Consider the following 19,487-nt stretch of genomic DNA (forward strand, 5'->3'; position numbering starts at 1 on the left):
TATTTTTTTATTTTTGATAATTTGGTTTATTATTTTATGTAATGTTAGACTTTTTTATTTTTTGTAACTTTAGATTAATTTGAAGTTAGTTTTTTTATTTTTAAAGTAATGTTATGTTTTTTATTTTAATTGTAACATTATTTTTTAATTTAGGTAATTGGGGGCTATTTTAGGGGGTGTTAGGTTAGGGAGTTTAGTAATTTAATTAGTTTTTTGCGTTGTGGGGGGTTGGCGGTTTAGGGATTAATAGATGTATTAGGTTAATTGAGATGTGGGTTTATGGCAGATTAGGGGTTAATAGTTTAATTAGGTTAATTGCGATGTGGGTGAATAGCAGGTTAGGGGTTAATAGTTTTATTAGGTGGATTGCGATGTAAGGGTTTGGTGGTTTAGGGGTTAATAAGTTAATTAGTTACTTTGCGATGTGGGGGTTTGGTGATTTAGGGGTTAATACATTTATTAGGTAGTTTGCGATATTGGGGTTGGCGGATTTAGGGGTTAATACTTTTATTAGGTTGATCACAATCTGGGTGAATGGCGGTTGGTGAATGGCGGATTAGGGGTTAATAGTTTAGGTATTTTGCATTGTGGGGGGTTGGTGGTTTAGGGGTTAATACTTTTATTATTAGTTGCGAAGTGGGGGGATTGCGGATATAGGGGTTTTTACGTGTCAGGTTTATTTTTGGGAGATGGGTTAGACTTTTACGGGAGATTTTCCTTTTTTTTTTTTCTTAGGCACCGGCAGTATCTAAATGCCAAAAGTCACTGGTGACTCCAGGAAATGTGTTTTTACGCACATTTCTGGACATTGCTAGTTTATCCGATTTATGAACTGCTGGCGGGGTTTATGTGATTCCCCGATGTGCAAGGTGAAATTATGGGTGGCGCGGGTTTCAGCAGTTGCGCTGAAGCCTGCGCAGCATATGTAATCTCGCCCATTGTATTGAATGGCAGTACGATAAAAAGGCAGTAGCAATTTTATAAAGTACTTTTATGTTTTAAACTAAAGAACATTTAATTAAATCAATTATACTTAAATCACCTACTTGAATATTGCATACAGGTCGTGAAGAAATGTCAATCTCTTTGTTTGTAACATTGATACTAACTTTACAGACCAACAGGACCTAAAACAATAAGAAAGAGGAATACGAGTTACAGTGGGATTCTGTATTTGCCTAAATAATCATAATTTAAGGTTTAAGTGATAAGCATTTATTTTAAGGCACAGGAAACCCCAACATTTTCTTTTGTGATTAGAAAATAATCAACTTTCCAATTTACTTTTATTATCAAATTTGCTTCATTTTGAAGGAACAGCATTGCACTACTGGCAGCTAGCTGAACACATCTAGTTAGCCAATCACAAGAGACAAATGTGTGCAGGCACCAATCAGCAGCTAGCTCCTACTAGTATAGGATATGTGCATATTATTTTTCAACAAGGGATAACAAGAGAACAAAGCACATTTTAAAATAGAAGTGAATTTAAAAGTGTCTTAAAATGACAGGCTCTATCTAAATCATACAGGTTTAATTTTGACTTTCCTATCCTTTTAAGCAGTTCCAATGTGAATCACATTTCCCATTTCAGTTCAAGACAACAAAAGCGATATTGTATAAGCACTCATTTGTCCCCCGTCAAGTATTCAGCATGTGTATCACATATTTCTATTAAAAAGTAAAACTTTTTTAGAGAGTTATTATTAAAAATTGGTATATTAAAAACTTAAATGCTGGAATTAGTTAAGCTACGGTCAGTCATTAATAGCACACACTCATTTCATAATATTTATAGTGATGTATAATGTCAGGATGCCATTAAATCATATATGATGATTATGGGCTAGATTACAAGTGGAGCGCTAATTTATAAATAACGTGACCAATAAATAACCAGCCATTACAAGTGGCTGGTTATTGCTACCGCAAGCTCTCTGGTTAATTTTTTAAATATCCACAAAATGCCCCCAAAATCAAGTGTAATTTACTTTGTTAAAAAATAAACAGCCAGATTACGAGTTTTGCATTATGAGTGAAAAAGCATTGCTATGCTTCATAACGCTGCTTTTTCCCTAATGCCGGTATAACAAGTCTTGTCAGAATATCTGTACCGCACACCTTTTGGGCCGTCACGCAACGTCAGTACCGCACTTTAAGAAAAGTACTTCCATAGTGCCGGTATTACGAGTTTTACTGTGAGGCCAAAAAGTGAGCGGTACAGCCTAAAATGAAAAGATCCGTACCACCATCTAAAGTCAGTAGAGTTTTAAAGCTGTAGCCTGTAACATAAAACTCATAACTAAACGATCACAAAGTACACTAACACCCATGAACTACCTATTAACCCCTAAACCGAGGCCCTCCCGCATCGCAAACACTAAAATAAAATCATTAACCCCTAATCTGCAACTCCGGACATCGCCGCCACTTCAAACATTTATTTCCCCTCTATTTTGCCGCTTCCCGACATCGTCGCCACTATAATAAAATTATTAACCCCTAAACCGCCACCCTCCCGCATCGCAAACACTATTTAAAGATTATTAACCCCTAATCTGCCGTCCGCCCACACCGCCGCTATAATAAACCTATTAACCCCTAAACCTAACCCTAACGTAACCCTAACCCTAATACCCCCTAACGTAAATATAATTAAAATAAATCTAAAAAAAACTTACTATTAATACCTAAATAATTCCTATTTAAAACTAAATACTTACTTACCTGTAAAATAAAACCTAAGCTAGCTACAATATAACTAATAGTTACATTGTAGCTATCTTAGGTTTTATTTTTATTTCACAGGTAAATTTGTATTTATATCAACTAGGTAAACTAGTTAGTAAATAGTTATTAACTATTTACTAGCTACCTAGTTAACATAGATACAAACTAAACTGTGAAATAAAACCTAACCTGCCTTACGCTATAAACTAACATTACAAAAAAAAAAAAAAATTAAATTAATCAAATACATTTATCTAAATTACAAAAAAAACCAAACACTAAATTACAAAAAAAAAACCCACTAAATTACTCAAAATAAAAAACTAAATTATCAAAAATAAAATCGAATTACTCTAAGCTAAAAATAAAACCCACCCAATAAACCCTTAAAAAAACCTAACACTAACCCCCAACGATCCACTTACAGTTTTCGAAAACCGGACATCCATCCTCATCCAAGCGGCAGAAGTCCTCATCGAAGCCGGCAGAAGTATTCATCCAAGTGGCCCGAAGTCCTCATCGAAACCGGTAAAAGTCTTCATCCAGACGGCATCTTCTATCTTCATCCATCCGGCGCAGAGCAGGTCCATCTTCAAGGCATCCGGCACGGAGCATCCTCTTCTTCCGATGGTCAACGTACAATAAAGTTTCCCTTTAAGGTACGTCATCCAAGATGGCGTCCCTTACATTCCAATTGGCTGATAGAATTCGAATAGGATTAAGCTTGCATTCTATTGGCTGATTGGATCAGCCAATAGGATGAAAGCTCAATCCTATTGGCTGATTGCAACAGCCAATAGGTTTTTTTTCCCTTTAATTCCTATTGGCTGATAGAATTCATCAGCCAATCAGAATGTAAGGGACGCCATCTTGGATGATGTACCTTAAAGGGAAACTTCAATCTACGTTGACCATCAGAAGAAGAGGATGCTCCGCGTCGGATGTCTTGAAGATGGACCATCTCCGCGCCGGATGGATGAAGATAGAAGATGCCGTCTGGAAGAAGATAGAAGATGCCGTCTGGATGAAGACTTCTGCCGGCTTTGATGATGACTTCGGCCTGCTTGGATGAAGACTTCTGCTGGCTTGGATGAGGACTTCTGCCGCTTGGATGAGGATGGATGTCCGGTCTTCTAAAACCGTAAGTGGATCGTCGGGGGTTAGTGTTAGGTTTTTTTAAGGGTTTATTGGGTGGGTTTTATCTTTAGCTTAGGGTTTGGACAATGTAAAAGAGCTAAATGCCCTTTTAAGGGCAATGCCCATCCAAATGCCCTTTTCAGGGCAATGGTTAGCTTAGGTTTATTTTATTTGGGGGGTTTGGTTGTGTGGGTGGTGGGTTTTACTGTTGGGGTTGTTTGTCTTTATTTTTACAGGTAAAAGAGCTGATTTCTTTGAGGCAATATCCCGCAAAAGGCCTTTTTAAGGGCCATTGGCAGTTTAGTGTAGGCTAGGTTTTTTTTTATTTTGGGGGGGGGCTTTTTTATTTTTATAGGCCTATTAGATTAGGAGTAATTTGTGTTTATTTTTGATGATTGCGTTTTTTATTTTGTGTAATTTAGTGTTTATTTTTCTTTGTAATTTAGATAATTGTATTTTATTAATTTAATTTATTTTATTGTAATGTTAGGTTTTAGTGTAAGGCAGGTTAGGTTTTATTTTATAGGTAAGTTTGTATTTATTTTAACTAGGTAGCCAGTAAATAGTTAATAACTATTTACTAACTAGTCTACCTAGTTAAAATAAATACAAACTTACCTGTGAAATGAAAATAAAAAATAAACTTGCTACAATAGAACTATTAGTTATTTTGAAGCTAGCTTAGGTTTTATTTTACAGGTAAGTATGTATTTAGTATTAAATAGGTATTATTTAGGTAATAATTGTAAGTTGTATTTACATTTATTTTAATTATTTTTAAGTTAGGGGGTGTTAGGGTTAGGGTTACGTTAGGGTTAGGTTTAGGGGTTAATATATTTATTTAGTGTTAGTGATGTTGGAGGCCAGAGGTTTAGGGGTTAATAACTTTAGTATAGTGGCAGCGACATTGGGGGCGGCAGATTAGGGGTTATTAACTGTAATGTAGGTGGTGGCGATGTTAAGGGCTGCAGATTAGGGGTAAATAACATTATGTAGGTGGCGGCGATGTTAAGGGCGGCAGATTGGGGTTAATAAATGTATTTAGGTGGCGGTGATGTTAAGGGCGGCAGATTAGGGGTTAATAGTTTTATGTAGGTGGCGGCGATGTTAAGGGTGGCAGATTAGGGGTTAATAACATTATGTAGGTTGCGGCAATGTCGGGGCTGGCAGATTAGGGGTTAATAACTGTAATGTAGGTGGCTGGGATGTTAGGGGCAGCAGATTAGGGGTTAATAACTGTAATGTAGGTGGCAGCGATGTTAGAGGCAGCAGATTAGGGGTGTTTAGACGTGGTTTTTATGTTAGGGTGTTAGGGGTTGCGTTACGGAGCTTTTATTTCCGCGATCGCAGGTGTTAGGCTTTTTTTTTGCCGGGTCTCCCCATTGATGTCTATGGGGAAATCGTGCACGAGCACGTCAAAGCAGCGCTTGTATGGGGGCGGAGCTGGATCTTGAACTGAACAGTCGCACATTGTGGTAGCTCCTGCTATATTCTATATAAATATCAAATTGGGTGATCATTTAGCTTCTCATCTATTATAAATACTGAGTTTAACAACCCAGGAGACCTAGGAGCACAAAACTACATGAAAAGATATCTGAAGGGAGGAATATCCTAGCTCAGACGCTTCTTGTTTTAGACGGAATCCCTGAGAACGACCATTTTCCTACCCACGTGGAGATAAGGGAGAGATATCGGACGGGCTGAGAACCCCTCATTGTTTTTACCACTGATCGCAGCTACATAGGGGCAGTATGTTATCTGGGGCTCACATCCTCAGGGAGATGAATAACCTCCTAAACGACTTCCAGGCTGCTTTTGAATACGCGCTAAAGGAAGCGCTCCAGCGTGATGCAGCAGATTCTGCTAAACTTGACTAAGACTTTTCTACAGCTACCTTCATTGAAATCTCCAATAGAGGTAATGCTCAGGAACCCCAATGCCCATCATCCATCCCACATGCCAAATTGGAAGCTACAGACCCCAGAGTGAGCACTAACCTGCTTGAAGGAAAGGATGTTTGGATTGTAAAGAGAGATGCAAAGTGTCTAATTGCGCTACCTACTATCACTATTGCCGACAATGGTGGCTACGCAGATGCACTCATCACACAGAGTATGTCCGGCCATACTATTGACCTCCCACAAGCGGACCACCCAGCCTGCAACAGGGATAAAACATTGCAGGACATACTGTGCAATATTACCGTAGCGGAGGAAAAGCAGTACCCTGGTGAGAAATGTGCATCGCTGCAGTTTAAGATGGTGGCCTACACCTCCTTTGATTACCTTAGGGGTGATAGGAAATTGCGGTGGCTGCAAACTTGTTATGCAGGGGATAAAGAGCTGTTATCCCTACAAACGGAAGCAGAACTCCCTAGAGTTATTGGCTAAAGGGACTGTACCGTAGCTCATCAAATTCATTATGCTCTGTGCAGACTTATTTACTGCTTTAGAGAACTGTTCTGTTATCCCTAAAATGTGTTGCGTATAATAAGTGGATACTCACGCATGCTTGAAGTCTCCTAGTTCTACTCAGTTTTATATTTATGACACCATGGCCTGTTTATTGCGCACAATGACGTCCCTGTTGAGTTAAGTCCTAACTTTTTGAGCTCAATATATATAATAGGGATCAATCTTGCCTTATTACCTCTGTTCATATGTTTAATGCATACTGTGTTTGATGGTTTAGATCTTTTTATTCTTTGAAAAGCCTTGTACATACCTATTATTATATAACTCATTCCTCTCATAGGCTTTATTGATAATGCATATGTTATTCTGCATAATTCTACAACTAGTAATTACTTTTATAATGTTTCTATACATGATGTTCTTATAGCTGGTTAATTGGTTAAATGTTTTATGATCTTCCAGGTACACTTCAGGGGCCATAGTTTGTTTGTTTTCTCAGCCGGTATATCTTGAGCCCCCTCCCCTGTGGAAGTGAAGTCCATGGTATGCGGGTCTAGATGGCTCCCATACTTTGTATTATACCCTGACCGTTTGGTAGGCAATTCTCTTCATCTATCCTAGGCACCTATCAGCCAATAATAAGTGAAAAAATATGTGGTTCTATGGGTGCGTAAATCAATGTTTGAGCCACTCTATGACACAAGGGGAGCTAGGTCTGAGACATCCCAATAGTTGTTTACCCGTCTTGCTGGGATACCTGTGGCCGGGGTGGCCTAGTAAAGATAACACATATGTACTAACATAGTTGTATCATAAGGTATACCATATGCACAACTCCACTATAGTCTCATAGACCTGTTACATTAAGGTAAATAATAGCAGGATAGAGATAGTTGTATCTATCTAAATAATAACATAGCTGTATACTTCCCCAGCGGGGAAAGCCATATTATTTATCCTAGGCTACCATATAAGGGTAATCTAATACCATATATATCTACATAATAAGCTGTATACCACATTGTGTTTCCTAGATGCATAGGCAGACCATATATAACTTAAATGCTGATGGAGGTACGAGTGGAAGTCTTACATGTTTGTAAAGCTTTAACTACATTATTCTTATTAGTATTAGACTCCTTCCCTTCCCAGTTCAAGCTGAATCCTGATAGCTCAATACTACCACCTCCCTCATAATAGTAGCTCCACCCTCCCTTAGTTGTGGCAAGAACCCTACAGATGTGCTATACATCCCCTCTCTTGATAATGACTAGATGTCAGGACAGACGTACTGCAGGGGAATTGGCTAATGACCTTCTATATAGTCAAACTAGCCCTCATAGCCTTTTACTTGTAAAAGATTATATTTGCAATAACTCTCGACATAGGCATTCCATGAAGGTTTGCCAACCAGATCCTGGAGCCTATAAGAATGCATGTTTACAATCTCATGGACAGGGGTTCAGGTTATTATCCAAACTCTCTGGGCTGGATATGTCTGGTCTCAACCTTATTGCTGGTATTATTTGTTCTCTGCTTATTTTTATTTGAAGCCTAGCGTTATAATAAGATGACCCATAATTTACATTGAGATGTCTTACTTTATGTTTGTGTTATGCTAACTTGCCTAAGTTCTATTATTACTTAGTTCAATTGTGTTATACTGGTCCACTTTAATGATACTTGTGATGACCTGTGATGCTTCACAGGCAGTTTCTTGTTTTAGGAGGCTATTAGATCCTGTTCCTCTTTTGTAATGTTGCATTCATCTACAGTCAGGATGTTCTTTATAATATCTACAACACCATAACACTACATCGGTTCTGCCGGATTTCTATGTTTATTATTATATACACATATGTTTGACTCCACTCTATTAACTAACCCTCCACAACATTTTTACCTGATCATCTCCGTCCACCCACCCTCCCCCCTTTTTTACTCCATTGGGCTCACATCGTGAGCAGAGGAAACTAAATCCGATAGAAATATCCATCTTCCATTACTAATAATATTGATACATATATTGCTGTCTATATATATATATAATTTCATGTGACATATTTACCGTTCTGTGTTAAAAAATGAAAAAATGAGATTCGTCAGCTGAGGTCCAAGAGTGGCCTCCTTTTGTCCATGAATACCCTTTGTAACGCCACATTGTTGTACTGGGAGACCCAAGAGTGGCCTCATAGAATATTCAGAGGGTAGATAGTTTGGTTGGCACAATAAGTGTTCAATTCTATTTTTAAGCATTATTACTCAAATTTGTTTAGATTACTTTGTGCAGCTCCCATTTGTTCCCTATTTGAGATTGTATATGTGGAAAATATGTATTTGAGTTGATTTCACTGTCATACACTGTATTCGTGCCTCAAGTTGATTCTCAATAAAAAAATAATGACGCTCAAAACTCGTAATCTGGCTGAACGATATTAGTATCTTTATTTTTTAATAAAATAGCTGCAAAAAACAGTTATGGTGGTTTTTAGGTTTGCTGGGGTGTGGGATGTTAGAAAAAAAAAAACAGCCTTTACATTGCAGTCTATGGCAACTGTGTGTTCCCTGTAAATATATATGTATATGCTTATATACATATATACAATCATGGCCAAAAATATTGGCACTCCTGCATTTCTGTCAGATAATGCACCACTTTGCCCAGAAAATTGTTGCAATTACAAATGTTTAGGCGGTCTCATGTTTATTTATTTGGTTTGTATGGGTATGACACAAAAAAGTGGAGAAAAAAAAAGCCAAATCTGACCCATTCCACGCAAAACTCCAAAATGGACAAACATATTGGCACCTGCTCAAAATTGTAAGAAATAATTGCATTCCAAGTTTGTGGTGCTCCTGTAATTTGTAATTAAACTCACCTGTATCAATTAACAGGTGCTGACAATATAGAAATCACACTGGCAACCAGATAAAATGGTGAAAAATGTACTCAACCTTTCCCTTGTGTGTCTCTGTGTGCCACAGTGAGCATGGAGAAGAGAAAGAGCAGCATAGAATTGTCTGAGGATTTAAGAACAACAATTGTGGAAAAGCATGGACAATCTCAAAAATTACAAGTCCATCTCCAGAGATCTTAATGTTCCTGGGTCCATTGTGCGCAACATTGTAAAGAAGTTTAAAGCCCATGGCATTGTAGCTAATCTAGCTAGACGTGGACGATAGAGAAAAATTGATCAAAGATTGCAATGAAGGATTGTTCGAATGGTGGATAAAGAACCTCTATCAACTTCCAGACAAATTCAAGCTGAACTTCAGGCACAGGGTACAAATGTGTCAACTCGCACTATAAGTCGCCATCTGAATAAAAAAGAGACGCTATGGTAGGAGACCCAGGAGGACCCCACTGCTGACACAGAAACATAAAAAAGCCAGATTGGAGTTTGCCAAAACTTATCTGAGAAAGCTAAAAAATAATTTTGGGAGAATGTGCTGTGGGCAGACTAAACAAAATTACAGCTTTTTGGTAAAGCCCATCATTCTACTATTTTCAGAAAAAGAAATGAGGCTTTTAAAGAAAAGAATACAGTCCCTACAGTCAAACATGGTGGAGGTTCACTGATGTTTTGGGGTTGCTTTGCTGCTTCAGGCACTGGATGTCTTGACTGTGTGCATGGCATTATGAAATCTGAAGACTACCAAATAATTCTGTGGTGCAATGTAGGGCCCATTGTCAGAAAGTTGGGTCTCTGTCAGAGGTTGTTACAGAAGCATTAGTTATTTTGTTGTGAAAAGCTTATTTCCCAGCAGCAATGCCTGAACCAGCAAGCCAGCGCCTAAGAAGGGCTCCAAGAAAACCATAACAAGTTTCATTTCATAAAGAGTTAACTCTTTTTTTTCAGCTTTTAGAAACTATTGTCTAATCACCTCTGGAGCCAGACTGCTAATTGATAAGATGAACTTGTAAACTTGTTATCTTAAGTACTGTAATCCTATTGTGGCCTGTCAAAGGACAGTGCTCTCTATCTAAATGTGTGATGGGGGATTTTGTGCTTCCCCCCCTCTCCCCCTGGGAGTGCCCTGTGTGCATGTAACCTTAATAAAAAGCAGGCTGGGCATCCCAGTCCTGAGTTCTTGTTTTGACCCTCAATCGCAGCGTTGACTCGTTTTTGTGGGCAGAAGGGTATCCTAGCTGTACTGCAGCTAAGGGAGATTATTCTATATTTGCGAGACTCATATAGAATACTATGGAAAGCAGCTTCTCCCCTCTTTAGCAATAGGGATCCAGGCTACTAAGCGGTCCATCTCTCAGCGAGACTAAGGGTAACCGTAACATTTGGCGGCAGCGGCGGGATTTTCCTGGATTTCCTAGGAGAGGTACAGAACGGATGGAGAGCGCTTACGAAAAATTGAAGCGTACAACCCTAAAGGATTTACTTGAAAGCAGAGGGGGGTACGCCAGCAACCGGCCGAGGAGAGAGCTGATCGCAGAATTGACCGAACTGGATCAGAGCTTCACAATGGCGGAAACACCGACCACGATTAGTGACGAAAAAACCAGGATTGTTCGGGAAAGGCTCTCATTATACGGGCCGAACCCCTCCATGGAATTGGTACAGCAGTTGATGGCGGAGGCGGACGAGGATATACGAGAGACTCGAGCCCACGAACTCAACCTAGCGAACGCACACCGCAATGCTGAAGCCCCGCAGGTAATCATCCCTGTCGAAAATGCTGGGAGGCCCAAGATACCCTATGCGGCATTTCGACCCTTCCTAGAGAGCGAGACAGGGATTGATGAATATTTGGCGGACTTCGAAAGGCAATGTGCCCTGCACCAGATTCCCAACAGAGAGTGGCCCACGATATTGTCTGGGAAACTATCCGGGCGAGCCCTGGAAGCCTTTCGTACTCTGGGTGCTGAGGAAGTGACACAGTATGAGCTAGTTAAGGAGACACTGTTGCGACGGTACGCTGTAACTCCGGACACGTATCGCCGACAGTTTCGGGGCACGGAAAAGAAGCCTAACGATACCCATATGGAATGGGCGCACCGAATGCGGAGAGCGGCAAATCACTGGCTGAGCGGAAGTAAAGCGGTGACTGGGGAGGAAATTTTACAATTGTTTCTCTTAGAACATTTTTATAATGGCATGGAACAGCAAGGGAAGGAATGGCTGCGAGACAGGCGGCCTTCTACCTTAGAAGAAGCAGCCAAATTGGCCGATGAACATTATGACTCCCGTCTTCACGAACCCATGAACTACCGAGCTCCAGCACGGGTCGAACCCAGAGAGGTTTACCGTGCACCCCCTCGTGCTGAATTCCGAGCCCCGGTGCCCACAGGGCCCGTCCGACACTCAGGACCACCCAATAACAGCTCTGAGCGTCCCAGACCGACTTGCCACCGATGCAAGCAACCAGGGCATTTCATGGCTAGCTGCCCCCTTAATACGCACCAGACACCCAGGAATTACAATGACCCCTCTGGGTCCTATCGTCCGGCCCGGGCCCTCTGTGTTAACCAAGAGGCCCCTATGGAGGGATATGTGGGGCCGCTTCACGAGGCAGACCCTGTATATGCTGCCTCAGATAACCGCCAGCACCATCGGCAGAGGGTATGGCTCGAGGGGCGATCTACCGAGGGATTGCGAGACACAGGGGCTACTATCACGCTGGTACAGAGTCATTTGGTGCCAGAGCACAAGCGATCCGGACAGACTGTGGCCGTTAGAGTGGCGGGGGGGGATGTGTACAAAATTCCAACAGCTAAAGTGCATCTTGATTGGGGAGCGGGAAAGGGGGCTGTGAACGTGGGCCTAATGGATAATTTACCTGCCGAAGTACTACTGGGCAACGATTTGGGCCCCATGACTTCTGCCTATGCTCCAGTATGCAACAACGAGGCGGACCCAGTGACTACACGGGCCCAAGCCCGGACGGAGCGAGAGCTTTCACCAGTGCGGGAGACACAGGTAAGACCTACCCCGACCTTGCCTGACAGGTTAGGCCCCATACCCTGGGACACCCCAGATGCTTTCGAGGCAGAGTCTAAGACTGACCCGACCTTACAAAAGTACCGGGAACGAGCAGAGACCGGAGGGGGCGGGGCAGATAACGAAACATTCTTATGGAAAAAAGGAAACCTTACCGCTGGACAGAGAAAAGGGGACAGCGTAGGCGACAGCTGGTAGTGCCCCACAAATACCGTCAAGAAATCCTCAAAATAGGCCACGACATCCCCTTAGCAGGCCACCTAGCCGTTACCCGTACCCTACACCGCATTACTCACACGTTCTTTTGGCCAGGGGTGCACGCTGACGTTAGAACTTACTGTAACACCTGCGATGTGTGTCAACGAGTAGGAAGGCGAGGCGATCACCCTAAAGCCCAGCTAGTAAATATGCCCATTGTAGAGGAACCCTTCAGCCGGGTTGCTATTGACCTAGTGGGACCACTGGCTACCCCTAGTCCCTCCGGTAAGCGATACATTCTTACCGTAGTGGACTACGCTACCAGGTACCCAGAGGCTGTCGCCCTATCCAACATACAAGCGGATACGGTAGCGAATGCACTAGTACAGGTGTTCTCCCGGGTAGGATTTCCAAAAGAAATCCTATCCGACCGAGGCACCCAATTTACGGCTGAATTGACCCAACAACTCTGGCAGGTTTGCAAAATTAAGTCCCTCCTAAGCTCCCCATACCACCCCCAGACGAACGGGCTGTGTGAGAGGTTCAATGGGACCCTCAAGCAAATGCTCAAGACGTTCACTCAGGAATACCGAGACTGGGAACGCTTCCTGCCGCACCTCCTATTTGCTTATCGGGAGGTGCCCCAGGAAACGACAGGGTTCTCTCCCTTCGAGTTGCTCTACGGAAGAAAGGTACGGGGACCCCTAAACCTGATCCGGGAGCACTGGGAGGGAGAGATGGAGGCTGACGGTGTCCCAATTGTGCCATACGTGCTGGAACTCAGGGACCGAATGGAGCAATTAGCCAAATCCGTGCGGGCTAATCTCCAGTTGGCCCAGAGAAGACAGAAAGTATGGTACGATCGGGGGGCCCGAAAGAGAATCTTCACCATAGGACAAAAGGTGTTAGTACTTAAGCCGGTGAAGACAGACAAATTGCAGGCGTCCTGGCAGGGTCCCTACCAGATCGTAGAGAAAAGGGGAGACACCACTTATGTGATAGCTAGCTGCCACGACAACAATCTTAGAAAGACATTCCATGTAAACATGCTCAAGGAATATTTTGAGCGACCAGAGAACGTGACGGCCATATGTTGTTCCCCTCAGGAAGACCCCGACAGTTTACCCATTCCAGACCTATTAGAAAAGAGCCTCCCCACAGGTATAGTGGCTCAGGTTCAGATAGGGGACCGACTTAGCCCCACTGAAAGGGAGCAGCTCAACCAACTCCTCCAGTCCAAACACCTCACCTTCTCCCCGAAGCCAGGGTACACTACTTTAACCACCCACCAGGTAGATACTCCGGGACAAGCTCCCTTGCGCCAGGCTCCGTACCGAATCCCCGAAGCAGTTAGGACAGGAATGAAGAAGGAGATCGATGAGATGCTCCAGCTCAGGGTAATTGAGCCCTCCGATAGTCCCTGGGCCTCCCCAGTTGTCTTGGTGCCCAAGAAAGATGGGACCACCCGGTTCTGCGTAGACTATCGGAGGCTCAATGAAAATACCGTGACGGACGCTTACCCTATGCCCAGGGTAGACGAGCTACTCGATCGTATAGCCAGGGGAAATTACCTGACCACTATTGACCTCTGCAAAGGTTACTGGCAGATTCCCCTGGCCCCGGAGGCTATCCCCAAGTCGGCATTCGTCACCCCATTCGGCTTATATCAGTTTAGGGTAATGCCGTTTGGGATGAAGAATGCCCCAGCTACATTCCAGCGCTTGGTGGATAGGCTCCTGGATGGCTTCCAGAGTTTTGCTTGCGCCTACCTGGACGACATAGCGATCCACAGTGAGTCCTGGGAGGACCACTTAGCTCATGTGGGAATGGTTCTGGATCAGATCCGGGCTGCTGGCCTGACTCTGAAGCCAGAAAAATGCCACTTTGGTATGGCCGAGGTACAGTACCTGGGTCACCGGGTGGGGTGTGGAAAGCAGCGACCAGAGCCGGCCAAAATAGAAGCTGTCGCCAATTGGCCCACCCCCATCACTAAGACTCAGGTCCTAGCCTTCCTGGGCACGGCAGGGTACTATAGACGGTTCGTACCAGACTACAGCACACTTGCCAAACCCCTGACTGACTTGACCAAGAAGAACTTACCTCGACAGGTCCTGTGGTCTCCCCACTGTGAAACGGCTTTCCAGGCTCTCAAAAATGCTCTAATTAACGCTCCTGTCTTGGCGGCCCCAGCCCTTAACAAACGTTTTATCGTCCATACCGATGCTTCCATGTTCGGGCTGGGAGCCGTCCTCAGCCAAGTAGGCGAAGATGGAGGGGAGCATCCAGTTGCCTACATCAGCCGGAAGCTCCTGCCCCGCGAAGTCAGCTATGCAGCGGTCGAAAAGGAGTGTTTGGCTTTGGTGTGGGCATTAAAGAAATTGACTCCCTATTTATATGGTCAGGAGTTCACTCTGGTCACCGACCATAACCCGTTGGTGTGGCTGAACCGGGTCTCTGGAGATAACGGCAGGCTATTACGTTGGAGCTTATCGTTGCAAACCTTCAATTTCACCATTACTTACAGACCTGGGAAACAGAATGGCAACGCCGACGGGTTGTCCAGACAAACCGACCTCAGCCCCGCATAACCAGCGGTCTGGACAGCCTTAGTCTGCCCCGAAAAGGGGTCAGACCGTGTCTGCCAGAGTGTTCCACAGAAAGGGAGCAATGTTACAGAAGCATTAGTTATTTTGTTGTGAAAAGCTTATTTCCCAGCAGCAATGCCTGAACCAGCAAGCCAGCGCCTAAGAAGGGCTCCAAGAAAACCATAACAAGTTTCATTTCATAAAGAGTTAACTCTTTTTTTTCAGCTTTTAGAAACTATTGTCTAATCACCTCTGGAGCCAGACTGCTAATTGATAAGATGAACTTGTAAACTTGTTATCTTAAGTACTGTAATCCTATTGTGGCCTGTCAAAGGACAGTGCTCTCTATCTAAATGTGTGATGGGGGATTTTGTGCTTCCCCCCCTCTCCCCCTGGGAGTGCCCTGTGTGCATGTAACCTTAATAAAAAGCAGGCTGGGCATCCCAGTCCTGAGTTCTTGTTTTGACCCTCAATCGCAGCGTTGACTCGTTTTTGTGGGCAGAAGGGTATCCTAGCTGTACTGCAGCTAAGGGAGATTATTCTATATTTGCGAGACTCATATAGAATACTATGGAAAGCAGCTTCTCCCCTCTTTAGCAATAGGGATCCAGGCTACTAAGCGGTCCATCTCTCAGCGAGACTAAGGGTAACCGTAACAGAGGTCATGGGTTTTACAGCAGGACAATGACCCAAAGCACACATCCAAAAGCACCCAGAAATGGTTTAAGACAAAGCGCTGGAGAGTATTGAACTAGCCAGCATAGAGTCCAGATCTCAATCCCATAGAGCACCTGTGGAGATATTTCAATACAGCTACGCTTCGGGCTCTCAGCCCTTAGTCATGCTATACATTATATCCATTCCTAATGCCATTATATACCATCACCTCTACCAACAAGTACATTACTTCAAAATCTCTTCATTATGCCACCTAGTGGCTGCCATAATATCCTACATTGGTAGCACAATTAATACATTGATCCTATGTTGAGTACATATGTTATACTCATCAACATATATATATAGCTATTGCAGTCGCTTTGCAGTCTTTGTCGCTAACAGTAAGAAACAGGTAAATATAGGAAAATAGCTTTTATCCTACAGTATAAGAGGGTCTAAACCCCTCTTTAGTATCCTATAGCTAGCATGCAGAAGCAGGACAATTATTAACGCTATCTCTTAGTAGTCAACAAATCGAGCCCAGAATCCAAGAAATGTGGATCTGCTCATCGAGGGAGAAGGGAAAAATGGTGCTAGCCTACCCCTATTTTTAGATTATGGTTGGTGTGGGGAAAGAGTACCTTAGTCAACTGCTTGAATCCAAAGAATTCCTGAGACAAGAATTCTTGGGAAGGTGACACAGTCTCAGACCAGAGACTATCTGTAGGAGGCAATGCAACAGCCAAACATATCTCCTCATTTCTAACCCAAAACTCCAGGGCAAAATCCATCTTTCGTCGTAAAGAGCTGGCCTCACCAACCCTCCTGGAGGCAGCTTGTCTCCCAGGAGCCTTACCGGTGACATAGCCTAGGGTAAGTGGTGGCACGATCTCCACGGATTGTATAGATGGACGGTGGTCTATTTAGCTGTTGCGAGCATTTTGGATCCCACATAGATCTCTATCCATGGTGCATGGATATTGTAGATTGCAAGTCAATGGTGTCAAAGCGCTGGGGGTTCCCCAGAGGTAGGTAACAAATAAAAATTCTGATGTCCAGCTTCCAACGATATCTGCACATCTATCAGCAGGAGCTCCTCCGTAATATAGGCCAGCTCTTTCATGTGGATGTCAGCAGTTGCGACAAATGTAGAATCATAGACTTTCCCATGCCCCTGTGGAGCTTGTATATCTGGTGTTCGGAGAGGTATCATGAGCTCTGACCAGCTCTGTGATCTTATGGGATTTCACTGTAATCTCACAAGATTTCATAATAAACTTCCTTAAACTGAAGAGGAAAAATAAAATGGCTGATTTGTATTTGAAGAATTAAATCAGCCAATAGGAATTCAAGGAACGCCACTTTTAATCGCGTACCTTGAATTTACTATTCAGTGTACGGCGGAGATCGTACAAAGAGGATCCTCCATGCTCCATGGCTCTGCTGTTGCCGGTCTTCATTTCTGTGGTCGCCGGTCTTCAGTTTCGCGGTCCTGGATGAAGATAAAAGAGGTCGCCGCTTGGAAGAAGACTTTACCGACGGACTTCAAGAACCGGTCGCCGCTTGGAGGAAGACTTCACTGACGGACTTCAGGAACCAGTCGCCGCTTGGATGAAGACTTCACCGCCTGGAACAGGACCTTGTCCACCGGACTTCAGGAACTGTGAGTACCTTTAAGGGCAATGCCCATACAAATGCCCCTTTAGGGGCAATGGGTAGTTTAGGTTTTTTAGTGTTAGGTTTATTTATTTTGGGGGGTGTGGTGGGTGGGGGGTTTTACAGTTAGAGGGGGGGACTAAACTAAGGAAAAGAGCTGATTTCTTTATGGCACTGCCCTACAAAAGGCACTTTTATTGGTAGTTTATTTTTAGATTAGGGGGTGTTTTTATTTTGGGGGGGCTTTTTTATTTTCATAGGGATTTGGTATAATTTTTTTTATTTTTGATAATTTTTGGCTAGATTACGAGTTGTGAGTTAGGGTATAAAAGCATCGTTAAGAGGTCCTAATGCTGCTTTTTTACGCCCGCTGGTATTACGAGTCTTGAAGGTTTAAGGTGACCGCACACTTCTTTGGCCTTACCGCAAAACGACTTACGTAAACTTTGTAAAGTCTTTTTTCTATGGGACTTCCATAGCGCCGGTATTACGAGTCTGTCCTGGGAGGCCAAAAAGTGAGCGGTACACCCTACCCCATCAAGAGTCCTAACGCATTTAAAAGTCAGTAGTTATGAGTTTTATGGTACAACGCCGTAACATAAAACTCATAACTAAAGTGCTAAAAAGTACACTAACACCCATAAACTACCTATTAACCCCTGAACCGAGGCCCACCCACATCGCAAACACTATAATAAAAATTTTAACCCTTAATCTGCCTCTCCGGACACCGCCGACACCTACATTATATTTATTAACCCCTAATCTGCCACCCCCGACATCGCCGACCAGTACATTATAATTATTAACCCCTAATCTGCCACTCCAGACACCGCCACCACCTACATTATATGTATTAACCCCTAATCTGCCACCCCCAATGTCGCCGCCGCCACCTACCTACATTTATTAACCCCTAATCTGCCGCCCCCAACATCGCCGCCACTATATTAAAGTTATTAACCCCTAAACCTAAGTCTAACCCTAAACCTAACACCCACTAACTTAAATATAATTTAAATAAATATTCCTATCATTAACTAAATTATTCCTATTTAAAACTAAATACTTACCTATAAAATAAACCCTAAGCTAGCTACAATATAACTAATAGTTACATTGTATCTAGCTTATGTTTTATTTTTATTTTACAGGCAAGTTTGTATTTAATTTAACTAGGTAGAATAGTTATTAAATAGATATTAACTATTTAATAACTACCCAGCTAAAATAAAGACAAATTTACCTGTAAAATAAAACCCAACCTAAGTTACACTAACACTACACTATAATTAAATAAATTACCTAAATTAAATAAAATTACCTAAATTAAATGAAATTAGCTAAAGTACAAAAACCCCCACTAAATTACAGAAAATAATAAACAAATTACAAGATATTTAAACTAATTACACCTAATCTAATAGCCCTATTAAAATAAAAAAGCCCCCCAAAATAAAAAAAAACCTTGCCTAAACTAAACTACCATTAGCCCTTAAAAGGGCCTTTTGCGGAGCATTGCCCCAAAGTAATCAGCTCTTTTACCTGTAAAAAAAAATACAAACAATCCCCCCAACAGTAAAATCCACCACCCACACAACCAACCCCCCAAATAAAATACTATCTAAAAAAACCTAAGCTCCCCATTGCCCTGAAAAGGGCATTTGGATGGGCATTGCCCTTAAAAGGGCAGTTAGCACTTTTGCCGCCCAAACCCAAACCTAAAAATAAAACCCACCGAGTACACTCTTAAAAAACCTAACACTAACCCCCTGAAGATCGACTTACTGGGAGACGTCTTCAGCCAAGCCGGCGAAGTGGTCCTCCAGATGGGCAGAAATCTTCATCCAGACGGCATCTTCTATCTTCATTCATCCGGCGCGGAGCAGGTCCATCTTCAAGACATACAATGCAGAGCATCCTCTTCATCCAGAGTCTTCTTACTGAATGAAGGTACCTTTAAGTGACTTCATCCAAGATGGCGTCCCTTAGATTCCGATTGGCTGATAGAATTCTATCAGCCAATCGGAATTAAGGTAGAAAAAATCCTATTGGCTGATGCAATCAGCCAATAGGATTGAGCTCACATTCTATTGGCTGATTGGAACAGCCAATAGAATGGGTGGTGGGTTTTACTGTTGGGGGGTTGT

General features: G+C 42.7%; 1 protein-coding gene across 3 annotated transcripts in view; it reads right to left on the reverse strand.

The window, feature by feature from the left end:
* LOC128656338 (T-kininogen 1) overlaps positions 1–19,487 on the reverse strand; it is a 175,438-nt gene that overhangs the window by 47,199 nt on the left and 108,752 nt on the right. For 2 of the 3 annotated variants that reach the window (XM_053710187.1, XM_053710186.1), the window contains exon 9: positions 1,047–1,127. The exons of the other annotated variant lie outside the window; for it this stretch is intronic. In XM_053710187.1, the coding sequence (XP_053566162.1) occupies positions 1,047–1,127 (81 nt within the window). The remainder of the gene's footprint in view (positions 1–1,046; positions 1,128–19,487) is intronic. 3 annotated transcript variants of the gene reach the window in all.

Source organism: Bombina bombina, chromosome 4 (genome assembly GCF_027579735.1).
Source record: "Bombina bombina isolate aBomBom1 chromosome 4, aBomBom1.pri, whole genome shotgun sequence".
Lineage (NCBI taxonomy): Eukaryota > Metazoa > Chordata > Amphibia > Anura > Bombinatoridae > Bombina > Bombina bombina.